At 41.5% G+C, this 23368-nt stretch overlaps 1 protein-coding gene across 2 annotated transcripts in view; it reads left to right on the forward strand.

Moving 5' to 3' along the window:
- Positions 1-3226, forward strand: part of Smurf (SMAD specific E3 ubiquitin protein ligase) — a 416911-nt gene extending 413685 nt beyond the window's left edge. For both annotated transcript variants that reach the window (XM_080267279.1, XM_080267280.1), the window contains exon 15: positions 12-3226. In XM_080267279.1, coding sequence (XP_080123405.1) covers positions 12-136 — 125 coding nt within the window. In that variant the 3' untranslated portion in view covers positions 137-3226. The remainder of the gene's footprint in view (positions 1-11) is intronic.
- Positions 3227-23368: the final 20142 nt, after the last annotated feature.

Raw genomic sequence — 23368 nt, forward strand, 5'->3', positions numbered from 1 at the left:
TTTTCTTCCAGAAAACCTACCAAAGGCACATACTTGTTTTAACCGCATTGATCTTCCGCCTTATGAATCATACAGCAAGATGCTTGAAAAGCTTACTCAAGCAGTAGAAGAAACTTGTGGATTTGCTGTAGAGTGAGTTTCCTGGCTTTAGCTTATGGGTAAACTTATTGCTAAGTAACTGTAATTTATTGAGTTGATATCCTTGTAGTGGTAGGTGGGGGCACTCACCATCCACTCACTCAGTGTAGTGCTGCACTCAGGTGACTGCCCATTCCTCTCTTCCTTCCTCTTCTGTCTTTCTTTGCTTCATTCTTTCCTCTTCCTTCTGTCTACAGGTGACTCTACACTGAGTGACAAGCGAAATGGTTTCCTGTACACTGGGAAACCATTTACTATGCCGGGTGGTAACAGTGTAACCAGATTATGGCGCCTGGTGGTTTAGTGGGTAATTAAGGCGTTCCAGCCGGATTGAGCCTGGGCAGGTTTATATCCAAGGGGTGGTTGGGGTTTATTGCCCATGTAATTCCACTCAGGGATAGGTGAGGCTGGTCACTCTCATCTTAAATGCCAGGACCAACTTACCTAGCTCCGGGCTCCTATGCTCCTCATGGGGCAGCACAGGGTTAGATGATGGTGGTGATGATGATAATATCCTTGTAATGAAGGACAGAAGCTTAGTTAATTAATACAAAATATAAGCAAGGTCTGTTTACTTCATAAAGGATTTTGTATGAAGGTTTAGACCAGTAGGTTTTTTTTTTTTTTTTTTAAGCTACTGTTTAAAGTTCTTGTGGGTAAGGTTTTATACCAAGAGTAATAATGAATCACATGTTTCTCAATGTCCTCATGTGTTGCCAAAAATATCATCACTGATATTATTGGCTAATCTCAATACTGTTTTCATTTTTAAAATAAACATCACCATGAGCTTGTCAAATGAAGAGTGAGTGACTTTGTACAGATACTTGTTATCATATTGTTGGGGGGGTATTATACTAGCTGGAGAAGTTGGGTGTCTTCCCATTCAGAGGTGATAATAAGATTCTAATCAAGCTTCACTGTATATTTAACTGAGATGCTCTCAGCATATAGTCATATTAGAATAACTGTGATAGCAGTACAGTTCCAAACCTCCAGGGCAGTGACACACATGCATGGGGTTCATTTTGATACTGGAAAGTGTTCATGCATTTTCATATACATTTTAGCCAGTCAGAGTATTTATATTGCTAAGTTTATCTTTTCATTCATTGTTCATTGAATACAGAAATGTGGAGATGGACACACTGTGGTAAATTTATGACATATCAAAAGGTTCATCGTTGCATGTTGTCAAAATACTCTTATTGCTTATACAGAGACTGATTTCCCTTTTAGTAAATAGGAATATATGGTTGATGAAGAGTATTTAAATATATTTGATACAATAATATTCATTTTATACAGTATACCAATTTATGCATGATTGATATTATTCATGTTTGCACTAAAACTGAAGTTAGTTTGAGAATAACGTATACATATCAACTGGCTCACTAACACTACAAGCTGACACAATACACTTGATACTTAAATTGTACTTTTATAATGTGAACATTTTTACCGCATGAATCAGAGGTATGGTTAAGCCTAGGCTGTTGGTTGGAGGTGTATTTAAGTCCTTCACTATGAAAGGTCTTACCTAATATGGATAAAATTAACTGGCAGTACGGAAAATAATGCCTTCATACTGAGTGAGTTAGTGGAGATTGTTTCTAATCCCTTCACAGTGAGAAATATCACTTTGACTATATAAAGTTGTCTGGTGGTATGAAGAAGAGAAATAGGTAAAACATGATCATAGTGAAGCTGTTATCTTGAATCTCAGTTAGTCTAAAATCCGGTGCCTCAGTATCTTAAAACCAGTCTCGTTGTAAGATATATGGTAGCATTTACATTGTTTGCATCCTAAGCAGTTTTAATTTTAACTGTCATTGAGTCATTCTTGTTACTGTGTGTTGCTAATTGCCATTAGTACTAGGTTAAGGAGAGGTGTGTAAGTTTTCATCAGTCATTTTTGTATATTTTTCATCTCATCATCACAGTTGACTTGTGCTGGAGCTGATAGTTGTCTATAGCTTCTTTTTTTTTTTTTTTTAGTTTTATGACAACTGGTAATGTTGCTAGTTTTTATTATTTTTTAACTGCCACAATAAATTATGTACATTCCTTTGGTCCTCTCTTCAAAATCATAAATATAAAATTACTGATTATTTGGTAAAGTTAATAAAAGAGTGGAAAAACATACTTGTATTTTTTATTTATTATTATTATTATTATTTTGTTTGCTACAGCCTTTACCAGCCTACTTTCCACTCATATCAAGATTTAGGGCGAGACTGACTCTTACATGGTGTGTTAACATGATGCTGTCACACATCCACAAACTAGGACACCATCATGTGGTTGGGATATTTTTGTATCTAATGGTATTTTTATTATTGAGGATAGTCATTTACCAATACAATATTTTTTTTTAACACTGGTCAGTTAGTCACTAACTTTATAGGTAAGGGCTGTAATATATGCAGATTAACATCTCTGCTGGAATAATTAAGTTCCCTTTACTCTTTTGGATCCAAAAGTTACTTTGCCAAGTACAGTATACTTTCATAGCAAAGAAAATCAGATTACTGAATATATTTAAACTGAATTGTCCCACACACTTGTGTAACCTTTGCTCACGTTTGCCTCTTATCTTTAATATGTCTGTTGGAAAATATGAAGTATAGTTTTCAGAACTGTAACTATATCATAGTGTAAAACCTTTCACTGAAACCAACTGTGATGATATTGTACTGAATGACCTTCAAGCAATATGTACAAGAGAAACAACTGTATATCTGTAATATGAAATTCTCTTGCTATAACTGGCTACACTGTAACTCATCTTTCTGTTGATTCTGAGAAGAGTCGTATTTTATTGTACGGTGTATACCAAGAATGTACCAGACTGGAAAAGCAAAGGATCTCTTTGGTGTCCTAGAAATGCATATCAGTTTTCATACAAGCTTTTATAAACATCAGTGATTATTAGTGACTCAATATTGCAAGCTAGAATGAAAATACTGTATTTACAGTATAAGTCAGGATGCCAAGAAATGTAGCAATCAGCCAGTCACATATTTAGTTGTGCTAAAAAAATAATAATAATAAAAATAGAATTTTTAATAAATACGGAAACGAACTGTTAATTTACTGAATCCTTTAAAATTATAATTACTCTTAACCATGACTGGTATGAATACCACGAGGTAATTTCAATTATGTGACAAAGTGGTTGGAGGGGATGCCTAACATCCACTTACCCAGAGTAGTGATATAGTACTGTACCCCAGGGTGGCTCTACATTGAGTGACAAGCCAAATGATTTACTGTATGCCAGGAAATCATTTAATACCCTGGGTGGTAACCTTACAACCAACCAATACATGTTCCCTGTATGTCAACAAGTGAGTTGGTGGAGGGTTAGTGCCCCTTCCAGGAAAACAACTATCTGAAACAAAATGCCTCGGACCAGGACTGACCAACAGGTGACAACCAAGGACATGGTGCGGATTTCAATGTGGCACGTGAGAGGTGCAAATGATGAGGTGAAAGAGAGTGAGATTGTCCAGCTGCTGGAGGATGCTAAGTGGACATTTGTGGATTGACTAAGACTAAATGGAGAGGTGGGAGTGGAAGTATGAATTGGGTATGTGTGCAGGAACAGGTAAGAATGGGAGGGCAAAGAAGGATGTATGTATTGTGTGCAGGAGATGGAAGTATAATATAAGAGGGTATGGATCAGTTGGTTCAAGGAACATGTGGGCAAGACTGCAAGTTGGAATACAAGCATGAGCAACTGTGAGTGTATGTTGTTCGAGCCACGTAAAAGATGAGTTCTGGATAAATGTGGAAGCAAGCGTGGAAAAGTTTGAGGGGAGAGAGAGTGTTTTCGATTAGAGATATGAATGTAAAAGTAGGGAATGTGAAGGTAAATGAAGTTGGTGAGTGGTGTGTTCCTGCAGAAGTGGACGAGAATGGCAGTACTCTAGTAGACATTTGTACCAGGAGGGAGCTGATGACAGCCAATACCCTCTTTAGGCACAAAATAATCCACAGGTATACTAGGCAGGTGATAAGAAGGTGGATGGTGAACTGAATGAACAGAAGGCAGTGATTGACCGTGTGTGTGTGGACGAGAGCATGAGAAGGTATGTACTGGATGCAAGAGCATACAGAGGCTGGGGGTGAGGACTTTCTGACCACCACTTGGTGGCGGTGAAAGTCAAGGCACAAATGCGATGGATGAATAGAAGGAGAGTAGGGCAGGAGGAAGTAGTTCATACAAGAAGGGTAGAAAGGGAAGAGGATGAAAAAAAAAAAAAAGGCAGAATATAAAAGTGAAGGAGACTGGGTAAATAAGATTTGAAGCACATGAAGGCGATGGAAGGTGTGTGCAAGATATTCACAGAAAAATATCTGTGCAGTATGTCAGGTGGTGTGTGGGGTGAAGAGAAAATGAAAGAGGGTGCAAGGAACACTATGGTGAAATGAAGAGGTGAGACGATCTGTGGTGCAAAAGAAAGCAAGGGGAACAGAGGCATGGAGGAAGTTGAGAGATGGGAGAGAGAGTTATATGTAGAAAGAAATAAAGAGGTAACATCATCAGAAGACTGTGGTTGAGGAATTTGGAAGGAATTTGAGTGTAAAGTGGAGGGAGTGGAAGAAAATGTTCTGGAATGAGGTAAAGAGAGTTAGTTTGGATGATAAAGAAGGAGGTACAGTGCACCCTCCCACTATACGAGTTTATGGGCAGCAGAAACCCACGCATTCCACGATTTTGTACTCTGTGAACCAACGAATGAGGAAAATCGCCCACCTAGGGCTTGGTCTTCAGGTCCCCTTCCAGCCTACTCTACCCTGTTAATACTTTGTCTAACTGTACTTCTAGCTGGACCAACATATAAAACAACAAACAGAACACCATGTACCTTTAAGTGACTTCTGGGCTTGTTAAGAAGGGATGGGAGTGGGTATTCGAGGCTCAGGGCGTCTACTCTTGCCCTGCGGGGCGGGGTGCACCGTCGTCACTCTCACTGTCTCTGCTGAGGTCTCCTGAAGGTGCCATAAAGCCTTCAAAGTTGACAGCTGAGACCATGATCAACAGGTGGGTACTGCTTTGAAGCTAAAACAGACCACAGGATGCAAGTTACATGTGTTCTCACGGCAATATGGAAGAGAAGTGTTTGGTTGCTCAGGCAAGTCTGTAGATGGCATGCAGATAGCTGGCCAGCTGCCCGCCATTTTGAATGCGGCTCGTTGCCAGCCACCTGCCTTCATGTGACTGACTCACATTGTCCAGCCCGACACTCGTAGTAATGGTGAGAAATCAATTTTTGCCTTGGAATCATATAGCCGATTCGCATGTTGGGAAGTCTGATTTGCTGATTTCGCATTTGATAAAAATAAACATTTTCTGGGCTGACCTCGCATTGTAGGTAATTCACAATATGAGTTCGTATTGTGTGGGGGTGCACTGTAGGGAAGTGAAAGATAAAAATGCCATATTGATGGTGGAGAAGGAGAAAATGTGAGGAAATGGACAGAACACTTTAGGGAAATGTTAAACATACAGAATGAAAGTGATGTGAGTATAAGTGAATGGAGAATGGCCAGGAGAAGGAGGGAGATGAGAAGGGAGAAAGAGATTAATAGGATAGAAGTAGTGGAAGCAATGAAGGAAGTCAAAATGGGGAAAGCCTCAGGAATTGACGAAGTGTGTGGTGAAATGCTGAAGCAAGAGGGAGAGTTGTAGAATGAATATGGAAGATGTGCAGAATGGTCTGAGAGGAAGGTAGAGTCTCAGAGGACTGGAAGGCAAGTATTATTATTATTCCCCTGTACCAAGGAATGGGGAAAATAGTGTATGGTAATCATGGGGGCATTTGCTTTCTTAGTGTAATATGAAAAGTATATGGGAGGATACTTATTGACAGAGTTTGGGAAATAATAGAGGGATTAGGTGGAGAAGTATAGGGGGTTTTAGGATGGAAAGGGGTTTTGTAGTTCAAATATTTCATGGATTTGGAGAAAGCATATGACAGGGTGGATAGACAAGGATTGTGGAAAGTGCTAAGAATATATGGAGTAGATGGGATGCTGTGAAGAGTATGTACGATGGTGCGAAGGCTGCAGTGCGTGTGGATGGTGAACTAAGTGAATTTTTCTCTTTGAAAGTTGGGTTGAAACAGGGATGTGTCATGTCTCCATGGTTGTTCAATCTGTACATGGATGGGGTAATACAAGAGGTACAAGGTAGGGTAGTGGATGTTGGAGTGGCCCTGGTGAGAGAGGATAGTGTTTGGAAACTCCCTGTACTGTTGTTTGCAGATGATACTGTGTTGTTGAGTGAAGAGGAAGGGGAGCTGCAAGGCTTGGTGGATGAGTTTGGGAGAGTGTGTAAGAAACGGAATCTGAAAGTGAATGTAGGGAAGAGTAAAGTGATGGTCTTTGAGAGAGGTGAAGTCGGAGAATGTACAGCGAGGTTGGATGGTGAGGAATTGGAAAATGTGAGTACGTTTAAGTACTTGGGTAGTGTGATGAGTAAGGATGGAGGTTTGGAGGGTGAAGTGCTTGAAAGGGTACAGCAGGGAAGAAAGGTTGCTGGTTCTTTGAAAGCAGTGATAAGAAACAGGGAAGTGAGCATGGAAGTGAAAAAGTTACCACATGACAGTATTGTGATACCAACTCTAACGTACGGAAGTGAAGCTTGGACGTTGTTGGAAGGACACAAGTCAAGAGTGAGAGCAGTGGAAATGAGTTATTTAAAAGGAGCCTGTGGAGTCACATGGAGAGATAGGCTGACGAATGAGGATATAAAGGAACATTGTGGTGTTGATGTGGATGTGATAGGGAGCGTTATGAGGAACACACTGAGATGGTTTGGCCATGTGGAGTGGATGGAGGGTGAAAGACTGACGAAGAGAGTGTATGTGAGTGAGGTGGAGGGGGGAAGAGGGAGGGGGAGGCCGAGGATGAGATGTAGGGATGGGGTGGAGAGGTATATGAGAGAGGGGGGTGTGAGTTGGGAGCAGGGCAGTGAAATGGCGGGGGACAGGGCGACTTGGAGGCGATTTGTTTGTGGCCACCCCAAACGGGATTGAGGCGTCTGGCAATAGATATATATATATATATATATATATAGTCCCCCCTGCCCTTGCACTCAAGAACACACTGCATATCCACCAAATCACTGCCAAATATATATATATATACATACACACACACTCACAAGAGGTGATAAAAAAAATTTCCAGTAATTTGAATATTGTAGGAAAATGAGTTACCATACCTCCTAGTTCTCAATGTTGGATTCAAAGTATTCCCCTTGGGCATGTATACAAAGGTCCTAGCATTTTTTCCTTGAGTCCATGCATCCCTGGAAGGCTTCAAGCATGATGGTCTTGAGCACCTCCTGCAATTCTGTCTGGATCTCCTCAATTGAGTCAAATCAACACCCTTGCAGTTAATTTCAGTTTGGGAAACAGGAAAAACTCACAGGGGGCAAGGTCAGGCAAAAAGGGTGGGTGGGGAATGACTACTGTGTTAGTGGCAGCCAGGAACTGCCGGACAACAACTGATGTGTGGGCGGGGGTGTTATGATGCAGGACCCAGTCCTTGTTCTCCCACTGTTCTGGACGTTTGAGGCAAATGTTCTCCCTCGAACACTGTAAAACTTCACTGTAAAACTTTCCACTGACAGAGTGACTGGGTGGGACGAATTCCTTGTGAACAATCCCTTGGACATCGAAGAAAATGATCAACATCGACTTGACACTGCTGCACCACTGGTCCACCATTGCAAAACCGTCAAACCACCTACACACCACGTAACGATTGTATGCATAGCTCAATAACACATCTGCTCACAGACACAGCCAGGGGCCACACTAATGTACAAGGGGTGCTGCTGACTCCTCTTAGTGGCAAAGGCAATACTGTGAACGGTTGGCTCCCTCTGTTCAAATTACTGGAACTTTTGGGTAGCACCATGTGTGTGTGTGTGAAAGGATTGAACTTGCTGGTGAATCTCTTGAGTGTGTGGAAGAGTTTTGTTATTTGGGAGACATGTTGAGTGTTGGAGGTGGGGCTGGAGCTAGCTCTGTGGCTAGGGTGAGAGGTGGTTGGAAGAAGTTCAGGGAGCTCTTGCCTCTCCTGACATTGAGAGGGCTCTCCCTACATGCTAAGGGGTCTTTGTATGCAGCATGTGTTAGGAGTGTAATGCTGTATGGCAGTGAGACCTGGGCAGTGAAAGAGGAAGATATTTGCCAGCTCAGACGTACAGAAATGACAATGATTAGGTGGATGTGCAGTGCGTCTCTGCGTCCAAGGCCTGGAGGGGCTGGGTTTACAATGGAAGAGTTGAGAGGTAGGATGGGACTGGAGTGTATTGGTGTTGTGATGAGGAGAGGTAGATTGAGGTGGTTTGGACATGTGGAGAGGATGGGGGATGATAATTGGGTGAGGAAGGTGAGAAGTGTTAATACTGGGGGTGGGGTTATGAGGGGTAGACCGAGAAAGACATGGGACGAGGTCATTAAGTGTGACCTTAGGGTTAAGGGACTGAACAGGGAGGCTGCAATGGATCGAGCAGCGTGGAGAGCCGCCATTAGGTGACCAAGGCCGACACATGCAAGCATGTTGGAGCCTTTAAAAACGAAACAAACATACACAGTTATACCTCGATATATGATACCCCTAGATGTGATACCCCGGCTTAATGATGGGGGTAGAAATTGCACCACATCCCACCTAATGATGACCAAACCCCAGTTAAATGATGGGTTTTCATTTTTCTTACCGATTTTGATGATATTTTAGACTAAAATTTTGTGTTTAGGTTGATTTATAAACTGTTTTTAGACTTTGATTAATGTGTTTTAGCCATAGGTGGGGTGAATATTGTCATTTTGAAGTACAGTTGACTTAGCTTGATTTTTTCCAGACTTATATTTGATGATATTCAGATTTGATTTGTTGGTTTTACTGGGTTATTTACAAGTGTTAGGCGTAGGTTAGCTTCCTTGACAACTGTTAGGCCATTTAGGTTGCCTTTAAACCTGTTTTGGGGCTCATCTGGGTGGGTTATGGACTTGGTTTGGGGGGAAACCCAAGACTGGTAAACGGCCCACATTGAAGTACTGTACATGTTAAAAGTACCCCAATATTCAATACCCTGCCTAATGATGGAGTTTTACCTAACCAATTAGATCGATAAACCGGGGTATGCCTTATATACATATAAACACTGTATGTATGTATGTATGTGTGTATATATATATATATATATATATATATATATATGTACATAATATACAATACCCTCACGTCCAACATGCGTTAGTCCAGCACGATTCACGTCCAACACAGAGAGCAAATAATTAGTATTATTTAATACAATTTAATTACTGCAACACGAGTGTGTTAGCATAACACGCACAGAGCTCCGAGAAGTGGGCGAAATCCACAGAGTTCACCTCTAGTACGATCACCCCCGGTCCAACACGGTCATACTGGACATTCCCATGATGATGATAGCCAATGAAAACTTCTGATCAAGTTGCCTTCCCCGCCCGCTATCGTGACGTGATCGTGATGCCGCCCAATTAAAAACGCTTCTGCTGTCACGTGATGTTTTGTTTAAATTTCTCCCGCCACAGCGCCACTCAGTCACATAATTCGTATTGGAAGGTGCTTTTTTCTTGCTGCATTTTCTGCCCTTCTTACTGCATTTTACCCTGCTCACGATACCTAGGAAGCCTTCTGAGAACCCCAAGAAACATTGGCACCTCCCTCAGGCCACCAAGCTAGAAAGCATCGAGAGGAAGAAGAAAGGGGAGAGGAAAGTTGACATTGCCAAGGCCTACGACATGAATGAAGCCAACGTGAGGACCATAATAAAAAAACAAGACAAGATCCTGGCAGCAGTGAAGGCTTACAGAGTGCTAGGACAGGCAGAAGCAGGACCTTCCATGGCTGTGGATGAAGATAGTGATTCTGAGTGTGATTTCGAAGGATTTATGAGGGAGGTTGAGGAGGAGCAGCAGCCATTACCTGCTATAGTAGGACTCGCGCACGTTTGCGGCTGTGGTGTGGCCCGCACCTGTGTACAATGGTGCCAAGTTTCCCCAACTTGCGATGTGAAACGGAAGCTATTTATGTACAAGGCATCACAAATTCGATAAATTCAGATGAATAAAACTTACACTTGTGTATTTTGATGGATGAATCAACAGTAATCTTATTATGCATAAAATATTTTTACACTAACACAGAAACATGGCATTCATATTGTACAGTGTTGCTAAAAGAAATTGTAGTCACTTTTAATGGTTTTTAGCGTAGTTTTAGGGTGGGTAATAATAACACAGTTATGGATATAAGATAATGAGCCTGAAAAAAGAAGAAATATGCCAACATCCAAAGTAAAAGAAATAATTCATGTAATTCTTGTGAGTGGCAACACTTACCCAGTCTGGCCTAAGGTAAAGTAAGTGCACCTCCGTAGACCCAACCATAGCTTGTACAGGTGTTGCTAGGGAAAAATGCTCACATTTACCGGCTTTTACCATAATTTTAAGGACGAGGAATAATCACATTTATAATCATAAGCTAATATGTAGGACAAAATAGTAGGCATATGCCAATACCAAAGTAAAAAAAAAAAAACATTATTCACTCGCGAGCGGCAACACTTCCACACCCAGTCGGTGAGAGAGAGAGAGAGAGAGAGGCAGGAGAGGGGCATGCATTGAATGCATTGTCGGCATCACTAAATATAACAAAACCAAATTAACAAATGAAAGCACAATTATAAATAACTTATAAAAGAATCAAAAGTACTCAGGGTGGCTCACATTTCCCGCCAGGAGAGAGAGAGAGAGAGAGAGAGAGAGAGAGAGATAACGGTATAGAAAACGTGGCAACACTGTACACAAGTGCGGGCCACACCACAGCCGCAAACGTAGGCGAGTCCTACTATAGTGATGCCAGCAGCCATCCTCCAGGGACCCAGTAGGACTACCTACAGCCTTGGATACCACCTTCCATTCCCAGCAAGCCCACCAACACTATCCTAAAAGGTTAGTTATCATTCATAGCACAGTACCATTTATTATAATTACAATAGTACCAATACAGTATATGTATAGGTATATGGTAGGTATTTAGGGTGATTTCCTAGGGTTGCTGACATAATTCATTTTTCCCCATAAGCTCTGTTGTTTGTCCAACACGTTTTTGGTCCAACATGGGACCCATGCATGACAATATTACCGTATTGGATGCGAGGGTACTGTATGTATATACACATATATATATATATATATATATATATATATATATATATTTATATATATATATATATATATATATATATATATATATATATATATATATATATATATATATATATATATATATATATATATATATACATATATATATATATATATATATTTATATACACACACACACACACACATATATATATATTCATTCATTGCCAGACGCCATGTATCCCAAATGGGGTGACCAAGGGCTTAGAGTTAATTGTTTTACAGGGAGGGGCACTAATCCGCCACCAACCCCACTTGACACGTAGGGAGAAAAGAAGCTTATGTTTGGTTTCGATGCCGGGCCCTAACTAACCAGACCCATATATATATATATTTATATACACACACACACACACATATATATATATATATATATATATATATATATATATATATATATACTGTATATATATATATACTATCTATCTATTGCCAGACGCCATAATCCCGTACGGTGTGGTCATTTGACTCCGAGTTATTTGTTTTACAGGGAGGGGCACTAACCCTCCACCAACCCACTTGACACGTAGGGAGCACAGTATATATATATATATATATATATATATATATATATATATATATATATATATATATATATGTACTGTATACTGTATATCTATCTATCTATTGCCAGACACCATAATCCCAAAAGGGGTGGCCATTTGACTTTGAGTTATTTGTTTTATGGGGAGGGGCACTAACCCTCCACCAACCCACATGTTGACACGTAGGGATCACATACGGTTTGGTTATTCGGTTACCACTCAGCTTTGTAAATGGTTTCTTGGCTTACAGGAAACCATTTGGCTTGTCACTCAATGTAAAGCCACCTGTAAAGGAAAGAAAAGCAATAAGAAGTGACAGGAAAGATGGGAGAAATAGGAAGAGAGGAGGGCAGGCACAGAAAAAAAATGTTAAAGGCTAAGGAAGAAGTAGGCAGCACTACATCAAGTGAGTGGATGATGGTCACCACCACCTAATATTTATATATATACATACATACATAAATATATATATATATATATATATATATATATATATATATATATATATATATATATATACATAGTATGATCTGAGCACGTGAACCTCACATAACTCGGAAGGCAATTTTGGGGGCCAGGAAATGGTCAAGACGCTACAATCTATCAATCTATTGCCAGACGCCTTAATCCTGCAAGGGGTGGCCACAAACAAGTCGCCCTGTCCCCCAACATTTCACTGCCCTACCCCAACCTCACACCGCCCTCTCTCATATACCTCTACCCTCCATCGCATCCTTGGCCTCCCCCTCCCTCTCCCCCCTCCACCTCACTCACTTACACTCTCCTCATTAGTCTCTCACTCTCCATCCTCTCCACATGGCCAAACCACTTCAGTGTGGTTTTCCTTACGTTTCCTATCACATCCACATCCACACCACAATGATCCTTCACTTCCTTTTTTTGTCAATCTGTCTCTCCATGTGACTCCACATGCTCCTTTCAAATAACTCATTTCCACAGCTCTCACTCTTGACTTCTGTCCCTCCCACAAGGTCCAAGGTTCAATTCCATACGTCAGAGATGGTATCACAATACTGTCATGTAGTAACTTTTTCACTTCCATGCTCACTTCCTTGTTTCATATCATTGCTTTCAAGGAACCAGCAACCTTTCTTCCTTATTGTACCCTTTCAAGCACTTCACCCTCTAAACTTCCATCCTTACCTATCACACTACCCAAATACTTAAACACACTCAAATTTTCCACTTCCTCCGCATCCAACCTCACTTTATATTCCCTAACTTCACCTCTCTCAAAGACCATGACTTTACTCTTCCCTAAATTCACTTTTCAATTCCGTTTCTTACATACTCTCCCAAACTCATCCACTAACTCTTGCAGCTCCCCTTTGTCTTCACTTAACAACACAGTATCATCTGCAAACAACAGTATGGGGAGTTTCTGAACACTGCCCTCTCTCACTTGGGCCGCTCCAACATCCATTGCCCTACCTTGTATCTCTTTTATAACCCTATTCATATACAGACTGAACAACCATGAAGACATGACACATCCCTGTTTCAATTTAACCTTCAAATAGAAAAATTCACTCAGTTCCCTATCCACACACACTGCAGACACATCCCAATTTCAATTTAACCTTAAAATAGAAAAATTCACTCAGTTCACTATCCACACACACTGCAGCCTTAGCAGCCTCATACATACTCTTCAAGGCATTCAACAACTTCTCATCTACTCCATATATTCTTAATACTTTCCACAATCCTTGTCTATCCACCCTGTCATATGCTTTCTCCAAGTCCATGAATGCTGCATACAGCTTCTTTCCCTTCTCTAGAAACTTTTCCACTATAGATTTAAGAATGAATATCTGATCTACACAACCTCTTCCCTTTGTAAAACCCCCCTGTTCTTCTCCAACTAATTCCTCTGCTATTTTCTTAACTTTGTCAATAAGTATCCAACCATAAACTTTTCCTATCACACTAAGAAGACAAATGCCTCTGTGAATGCCATACAACATACTTCTTTTTGCCCTTTTCCTTTGAACACGGGAATAATTATACCTTACTTCCAATCCTCCGGGATTCTACCTTCCTGCCAGGCCAATCTGCACATCTTCCACATCCATTCTACTACTATCTCTCCCCCATGCTTCTGCATTTAACCACAAACTCCATTAATTCCTAGGCTTTCTCCATTTTAACTTTCTTCATCGCTTCCACAACTTTCATCCTACTGATTTCTTCCTCTCTGCTCACATCCCTCCATCTCCCAGCCATTCCCCAGGCACTTATACTTGCATTACTTTCATTCTCTATGTTCAACAATTTGTTAAAGTGTTCTCTCCATCTACTCACTTTTCCTCCATTCTCCACTAGTAATTTACCATTTTTATCTTTCGCTCCCCAACTAACTTCTTTGGCACCCTAACTCTCTTTACCTCTTTCCAGAACATTTTCTTATATTCCCTTCACTTTACACTCAAATTCCTGCCAAATTCCTCATCCACTCTTCTCTTACTCATTCTTACTAATCTTTTCACCTCTCTCTGCCTTTCTACATACAACTCTCTCTTCCGTCTCTCAACTTCTTCCACGCCCCTGTTTCTCATCCACTCATTATATGCTTTCTTCTTTTGTGCCACAGCCTGTCTCACCTCTTCATTCCACAATGCTGTTCCCTGCACCCCCTTTCGTCTTCTCTTCACCCCACATGCCACCTCCCATGCTGCACATATTTCTTCTGTGAATATCTTGCACACACCTTCCACATCCTCCATCTGCTCCAATCCATATTTACCCAATAGCTCCTCCACTTCCCTCTTATATTCTGCCCTTTTTCCATCCTCTTGTAACCTTTCCAACCTCCTTGTATGAGTTTCTTCAGGGTTCCTCGATTACTTTCTATGAAGGTCCAGTCATACTATTTTCCGATGTGGCAGAGGGCCAGGTGTACTATCTTGTATTTAATAATAATAAAGGAATAAAATACTTGCATTTATTTAAGGATGCAGTGTACTTAGTTCTTTAAAATATACCGAAACTGTGAGGATAGTTAATACCCAGAGCAAAAGTGAAATAAGCTTTAAAGCAGATATTCTCTTCCATTGTTAAGGTGGTTAAATAAGACACAAAAATCTATTCTCGAGACTCCCATCTTCTCAAAGAGACAAAACGACATTCTTTTATTGTCCAAATTACAAGTGCCATCCTTATATAAGAACGGTCCCTTTAGCACTACCACCATCACTGTAGCACCATACTGTCTGCCAGTAACCAGTCTTAATACTTTTCAGTATCATTCCGTCAATTCACCAACTGAACAAGCTAATGACAACAATCTGTGGGTACGATATATGCAATGCAGCTTGCTAAATACAGAATTCCTACAGCCGGGAATCCTGTTCTCATGTTACCAATATTTAATACTGATGAGATCTCGGTGATAATTATGGTACTTAGTATTACGAAACTCATGTTACTTTGACTGACGTGAGCACCTAGAGTACAGTAGCTGGAGAAATTAGTAGCTTCTGTGTTGATCAGTTAGCTCACTCGTCTGCACTGTAACCATCATTTGGACAGGCTGGTATTACTGCAGCAGATGATAATAACTAGCAACCCTATGAAATTATATACCGGTATATTTAAGCAGTATTGTGGACATAACTCATCCAGAAGTGCTAAATACTGTGTTTTTTTCAAGGGCGATACTGAACATTCAGTGATAGAAGTCTCTGGGGTCCGTACCAAAACTCGTCACAGTCCGGATTCAGACCGCGGCCCGCCATTTGATTATCACTGAGCTACTTCCTCCTGTCCTTCCCTTTTTCTATTTCTCCATTTCATTTGGACACTGATTCTGACCACCACCAAGTGGTGGTCAGAAAGTCCACTCCCCCAATCTCTACATGCTCTTGCATCCCTTAAACACCTTCTCATCCTGTCATCCACACATAAATAATCAATCATTGCCTTCCGTTCATTCAGTTCACCATCCACCCTTCTCATCACTCGCCACATATAACTGTGGATCATTTTGTGCCTGAAGAGGGTATTGGCTATCACCAACCCCCTCCCGGCACAGATGTCCACTAAAACACCGCCAGTCTCATCCATTTCTGCAGGCACACCCCACTCACCAACCACTCCCATCCACTTTCACATTCCCTACTTTTCCAGATATAATGCTGGTGAAAAAATTTGCTCATTTTTTTGAAAATCGTACTACACTGCGATTACAGGGATTACATGGCCTGAGGACAAAAATTATAATTTAAACATTGGTCATAACACAGTTGAAACAGACATATTGCAGGCGGCGATAGTCATAGCATGGGTTGAATCAGCCAATGACGTATGGCTGTCACGTGTCTGCATGGGGTGTTATAATGGTCCACTGAGCATTCCTGCTCCACCCGAGCCTATCCTCTTCCCAAGCTCACGCTCCACACATGCTGTGTGTTGTCTTTGCTCAATTTCTTGGCCACCTGGGGACCAGCAGAAGTCCTGCCCTGCCTCAGAACCCCACTCCCCCTCCCACCAGCAAGCCCACAACCTCTTCAGTTCAAAGTGAGGAATCCTCCAGTGTTTCTATGTAATGAAGTCATTATTAGGTAAGTGGTAAATGTCCTGGGAATAATCCTTGAAAACTGCCCCAAAAAGTGAACTTGGGGCTGGTTTGGGTACCATACACCTTTTAACATGTAAACATATAGCCCTATAACGCGAAAATTTCATAAAGCGGGACTTTCCAGGGACAAAATTTGCGCATTTTGTAAGAGCTTGCTGTATATATATTGGTGACAGGTGGGGGCGCTCACCATCCACTCATTCGATGTAATGCTGCTTTGGGTGTCTGCCCTTTCCTATCGTCCTTCCTTCCTCTTCTCTCTCTCTTTCTTTCATTCTTCCCACCTCTTTCTGCCTACGGGTGACTTTACACTCCCTCTTCTGTCCTTCTTTCCTTCACATTTTCCTCTTCCTACTGCCTAATGGGTGACTCTACACTCAGTGACAAGCTAAATGGCTTCCTGTACACCAGGAAACCATTTACTATGATGGGTGGTAACCATATAACCAAATTATGGTGCCTGGTGGTTTAGTGAGTAATTAAGGAGCTCCAATCGGATTAATCATATACAGGTATATATATCCAAGGAATGGTTGGGGTTTATTGCTCATGTAATGCCACTCAGGGATGAGTGAGGCTGGTCACCCTCATCTTAAATTTCAGGACCAACTTACCTAACCCTTGGCTCCTCTGCACCTCTTGGGGCAACATAGGACTAGATAATGGATGGATGGACATACTGCATGTATATGTATGTATGTATGTATGTACATATATATATATATATATATATATATATATATATATATATATATATATATATACAGTATACAGTATATACCTATTGCCAGACACCTTAATCTTGTAAGGGGTGGCCACAAATAAATCGCCTCCAAGGCGCCCTGTCCCCCGCCATTTCACTGCTCTTCCCCAACCTCACACCCCCCTCTCTCATATACCTCTCCCCTCCATCTCATCCTTGGCCTCTCCCTCCCTCTCCCCCCCTCCATCTCTCTCACATACACTCTTCTCATCAGTCTCTCACTCTCTATCCTCTCCACATGGCCAAACCACCTCAATGTGTTACTCCTAACGCTTCCTATCACATGCACATCCACACCACAACACTCCTTCACTTCCTCATTTGTCAATCTGTCTCTCCATGTGACTCCACAGGCTCCTCTCATATAACTCATTTCAAAGCTCTCACTCATGACTTCTGTCTCTCCAACATGGTCCAAGCTTCACTTCCATAAGTTACAGTTGGTATCACATTACTGTCATGTGGTAACTGTTTCACTTCCATGCTCACTTCCCTGTTTCTTATCACTCCTTTCAGGGAATCAGCAACCTTTCCTCCTTGTTGTACCCTTTCTAGCACTTCACCCTCTAAACTTCCATCCTTACTCATCACACTGCCCAAATACTTAAATGCACTCACATTTTCCATTTCCTCCACATCCAACCTCACTGTACATTCACTGACTTCACTTCTCTCGAAGACCATAACTTTACTTTTCCCTACATTCATCTTTAGATTCCATTTCTTATACACTCTCCCAAACTCATCCACCAAGCCTTGCAGCTCCCCTTTGTCTTCACTTAACAACACAGTATCATCTGTAAACAAACACTGCCCTCTCATTAGGGCCACTCCAACATCCACTGCCCTACCTTTTATCTCTTTTATAAACCCATCCATATACAGACTGAATAACCATGGAGACATGACACATCCCTGTTTCAATCCAACCTTCAAGTAGAAAAATTCACTCATTTCACTATCCACCAGCACTGCACCCTTTGCACCCTCATACATATTCTTCATGGCATTCAACAACTTCCCATATGCTCCATATATTCTTAATACTTTCCATAATCCTTGTCTGTCCACCCTGTCATATGCTTTCTCCAAATCCATGAAGGCACCATACTACTTCTTTCCCTTCTCTAGAAACTTTTCCACTAAAGATCTAAGAATGAATATCTGATCTACACAACCTCTTCTCTTTGTAAAACCTCCCTGTTCTTCTCCAACTAATTCCTCTGTTATTTCCCTAACTCTGTCAGTAACTATCCTACCATACACTTTTCCTGTTACACTAAAAAGACAAATGCCCCTACGATTACCACATATTTCTTTTTCCCCTTTTCCTTACAGGGGAATAATTATACCGGACTTCCAATCATCTACCTTCCTGCCAGGCCAATCTGCACATCTTCCACATCCATTCTACTACTATCTCATCCCCAAACTTCAGCATTTCACAACACACTCGATCAATTCCTGAAACTTTCCCAATTTTAATTTTCTTCATCACTTCCACAACTTCCATCCTACTGATTTCTTCCTCTTTTCTCACATCCCTCCATCTCCCAGCCACTTATTCTTGCATTACTTTCATTCTCTAAGTTAAACAATTTGTTAAAGTGTTCTCCATCTACTCACTTTTTCCCCCTTCTCCACTAGTAATCTACCATTTTTAACTTTCACTCCCCAACTAACTTCTTTGGCACCCTGTCTAACTCTCTTTATCTCTTTCCAGAACATTTTCTTAAATTCCCTCCACTTTACACTCAAATACCTTCCAAATTCCTCATCCACTCTCTTCTTACTCTCTCTTACTAATCCCTTCACATCTCTCTTCCTCTCTACATACAACTCTCTCTTCCATCTCTCAACTTCTTCCACGTCCCTGTTTCTCATCCACTCATTATATGCTTCCTTTTTTTGTGCCACAGCCTGTTTCACCTCTTCATTCCACAATGCTGTTCCTTACACACCCTTTTGTCTTCTCTTCACCCCACACACCACCTCACATGCTCCACAGATTTTTTCTGTGAATATATTGCCCACATCTTCCACGTCCCCCCTCTGCTCCAATCCAATTTTATCCAATCACCCCTCCACTTCTCTCTTACATTCTGCCTCTTTCTCATCCTCTTGTAACCTTTTCATTCTCCTTGCATATACTACTTCCTCTGTCCTTCCCTTCTTCTATTTCTCCATTTCAATTGGACCTTGATTCTGGTCCCCCCCTCCCCCCCAACCTCTACATGCTCTTGCATCCATTACATACTTTCACATCCTTTTATCCACACACACATAATCAATCACTGCCTTCTGTTCAATAAGTTCACCACTCACTCTTCTCAAGACTTGACATGTATTCCTATGGATTGTTTTGTGCCTGAAGAGGGTATTGGCTATCACCAACCCCCTCCCGGCACAAATATCCACTAAAGCACTGCCATTCTCATCTGTCTCAGCAGGCACACCCCACTCACCAACTACTCCATCCACCTTCACATTCCCTACTTTACCATTTATATCGCCAATCAAAAACATTCATTCCTTTCAAACTTTTCCATGTACGCTTCCACATTTGTCCAGAACTCTTTTCTCACTCTGCTTATCTATCTATCTATCTATATATCTGTGGTAGGTGGGGGCATTCACCATCCACTCACTCAATGTAGTGCTGCTCTCAGGTGTCAGCCTTTCCTCTCCTCCATCCTTTCCTTCCATCCTCTTCTGTCTTACTTTCCTTCATTCTTTCCTATTCCTTCTGCCTGTGGGTGACTCTACACTGAGTGACAGGCCAAATGGTTTCCTTTACAACAGGAAACCATTTACTATGCTGGGTGGTAACCATATAACCAAATTTTGGCACCTGGTGGTTTAATGGGTTATTATGGCGCTCCAGTCGGATTGAGCCGGTAAAGGTTTATATCCAAAGAGTGGTTGGGATTTATTGCTTATGTAAAGCCACTCAGGGATTAGTGAGGCTGGTCAGTCTCATCTTAAATGTCAGGACCAACTTGCCTAGCCCCGGGCTCCTATGCTCCTCATGGGGCAACGTAGGACTGGATGATGAATGAATGAATGAATATATATATATATATATATATGGAGAGACAGGCTGACGAATGAGGATATAATGCAGCGTTGTGGTGTGGATGTGGATGTGATAGGAAGCGTTATGAGGAACACACTGAGGTGGTTTGGCCATGTGGAGAGAATGGAGGGTGAAAGACTGACGAATGAATGAATATATATATATATATATATATATATATATATATGGAGAGACAGGCTGACGAATGAGGATATAATGCAGCGTTGTGGTGTGGATGTGGATGTGATAGGAAGCGTTATGAGGAACACACTGAGGTGGTTTGGCCATGTGGAGAGGATGGAGGGTGAAAGACTGACGAAGAGAGTGTATGTGAGTGAGGTGGAGGGGGGAAGAGGGAGTGGAAGGCCGAGAATGAGATGGAGGGATGGGGTGGAGAGGTATATGAGAGAGGGGGGTGTGAGTTGGGAGCAGGGCAGTGAAATGGCGGGGGACAGGGCGACATGGAAGCGATTTGTTTGTGGCCACCCCAAACAGGATTGAGGCGTCTGGCAATAGATGTATATATATATATATATATATATATATACAGTATATATACCTATTGCCAGATGCCTTAATCTCATAAGGGGTGACCACAAATAAATCACCTCCAAGTCGCCCTGTCCTCCGCCATTTCACTGCCCTTCCTCCACCTCACACACCCCTCTCTCATATACCTCTCCACTCCATCCCTCCATCTCATCCTTGGCCTCCCTCTTTCCTTCATTCTTTCCTCTTCCTTCTGCTTATGGGTGACTCTACACTGAGTGACAAGCCAAATGGTTTCCTGTACACCAGGAAACCATTTACAGTGCACCCTCAAACAATGTGAGTTTATGGGCGGCAGAAACCCTCGCATTCTACGATTTTTCATTGTGTGAACCAAAGAACTTATGGGAAAAATGGTATGAGGTGAACAGCCCACCCACAGCTTGGTCCCCTTCCAGCCTACTCTACCCTGCTAATACTTTGTCTAAGAGTACTTCTACCTGGACCAACAAATAAAACAACAAACAGAACACCATGTACCATTATTCAAGAGACTTCTGGGCTTGTTAAGAAGAGGGGGGGATGGGTATCCGAGGCTCGGGGCACCTCCGTCACTCTCACTGTCGCTGCTGTTGTCACTGCTGGGGTCTCCTTGATTCATCCAAGTCTACTTCATTCCCAACTGCTGAGTTTCTTTTCCCTTCCTGCTTCATTTTAATAACCTTACTCTTCAACTCCAATGTGATCCTCTTGCTCTTGGAATTCTTTAGTGGGGCCATGATGAATAGGTGGGTGTTGTTACGATGCTAAAATGGACCACAGCATGCGAGGTACAACACGTGTTCTTGCGGAAATAAGGAGAAGAAGTGTCTGTTTACCCAGGAAAATCAACAGATGGCATGCAGATAGCTGGCCAGCCACCTGCCATTTTGAATCTGGTTCATTGCCAGCCACCTGCCTTCGTGTGACTGACTTGCATTGTCCAGCCTGATACTTGTAGTAATGGCAGGAAGTCCATTTTTGCCTTGGACTCAAACAGCCTATTCACATGTTCAGAAGTTCGATTCGCAGATTTCGTATTTGATAAAAGTAAGCATTTTCTAGGTTGACCTTGCACTGTAGGTGATTCACACCGTGTGAGTTCACATTCTGTGGGGGTGCACTGTACTATGCTGGGTGGTAACCATATAACCAAATTATGGCCCCTAGTTGTTTAGTGGATAATAAAGGTGCTCCAATCAGATTAAGCCTGTGCAGGTTTATATCCGAGGCGTAGTTGGGGTTTATTGCTCATGTAATGTCACTCAGGTACGAATGAGGCTGGTCACTCTCATCTTAAATGTCAGGACCAACCTGCCTAGACTAGGGCTCCTACATCCCTCATGGGACAACACAGGATTAAATGATAATGATAATGATGATGATGATAATGATGATGATGATGATCATGATGATGATGATGATGACCTATCTTTATAGCTGTAGTTGTATACCACCTGTAGTCTCTTGTTACCACATGATGGGGGTGCTGGACTGCCTAGATCTAACTACAGAGGGTGCTGGCACCAGAAAAGATTAGGAAACACTGTTCTGAAGTGCAGTAAGTCCGCAATATCATCATTAGAAATTTTCCAACATTTCCTGAAAAATTCAACTTTAACCCCAAGCTGCCAGATGCCACTGACTCGTGACACTGATACTGGGCTCAAACACCAAAGATCATTGACTGAATCAACCAAAAATGTAATGATTTTGCAGTTTAAGAGGGAAAGTGGGGCCTAGAACAGTGGCTCCTTTTCTTTTTTTTTCTGTGATGCTAAAGGTAACACAAGAAATGGGTGTCTCAAGGGGTAACTATGATAAACCTGCATCAAAATAACGATGTTACCTTAATTTTTCTTGCCCAAAATCATGTCACAAATGGCACAGAATCCTCAATTCAACAGTATCTTGAAACTGACTGTTGGTGCTTTCCAGTGAAACAAAACATTCTAGTGTAAGTTTTCGTAAACATAGGAAACATATGTAAATTAGTATAAATACTGTACACAGGAAATGTAAAAAAAGGGGTGAATATGGATAATGTACCTAAAATGTTAATGAAAATTTGGTGCTTTCATGCAAAAACTCAATAGTGCCTTGGAACACCAAATATAAATGTAATAACTGATACTCATCTTGAAGTGTAAATAAGGCACAATAAGTGTATGATCTTATCTAAGGAGAGACCCAGTGCAGTGGATACTCATAAGTTATTTGATGGTGCAGAAACAAATCTGTGACTTGAACAGCAAAATCACTAATACGTATTCATCATCATCATAGTCATCATCTAATCCTGTGTTGCCAAATAAGGTGCATAGATGCCCTGGGCTAGGCAAGTTGGTCCTGACATTTAAGATGAAAGTGACCAGCCTCACTCATCCCTGAGTGGCAATAAGTGAGTAATAAACCCCAACCACCCCTCGGATATGG

Source organism: Coenobita brevimanus, chromosome 23 (assembly GCF_032717465.1).
Source record: "Coenobita brevimanus isolate Jiangsu-jjx chromosome 23, ASM3271746v2, whole genome shotgun sequence".
Lineage (NCBI taxonomy): Eukaryota > Metazoa > Arthropoda > Malacostraca > Decapoda > Coenobitidae > Coenobita > Coenobita brevimanus.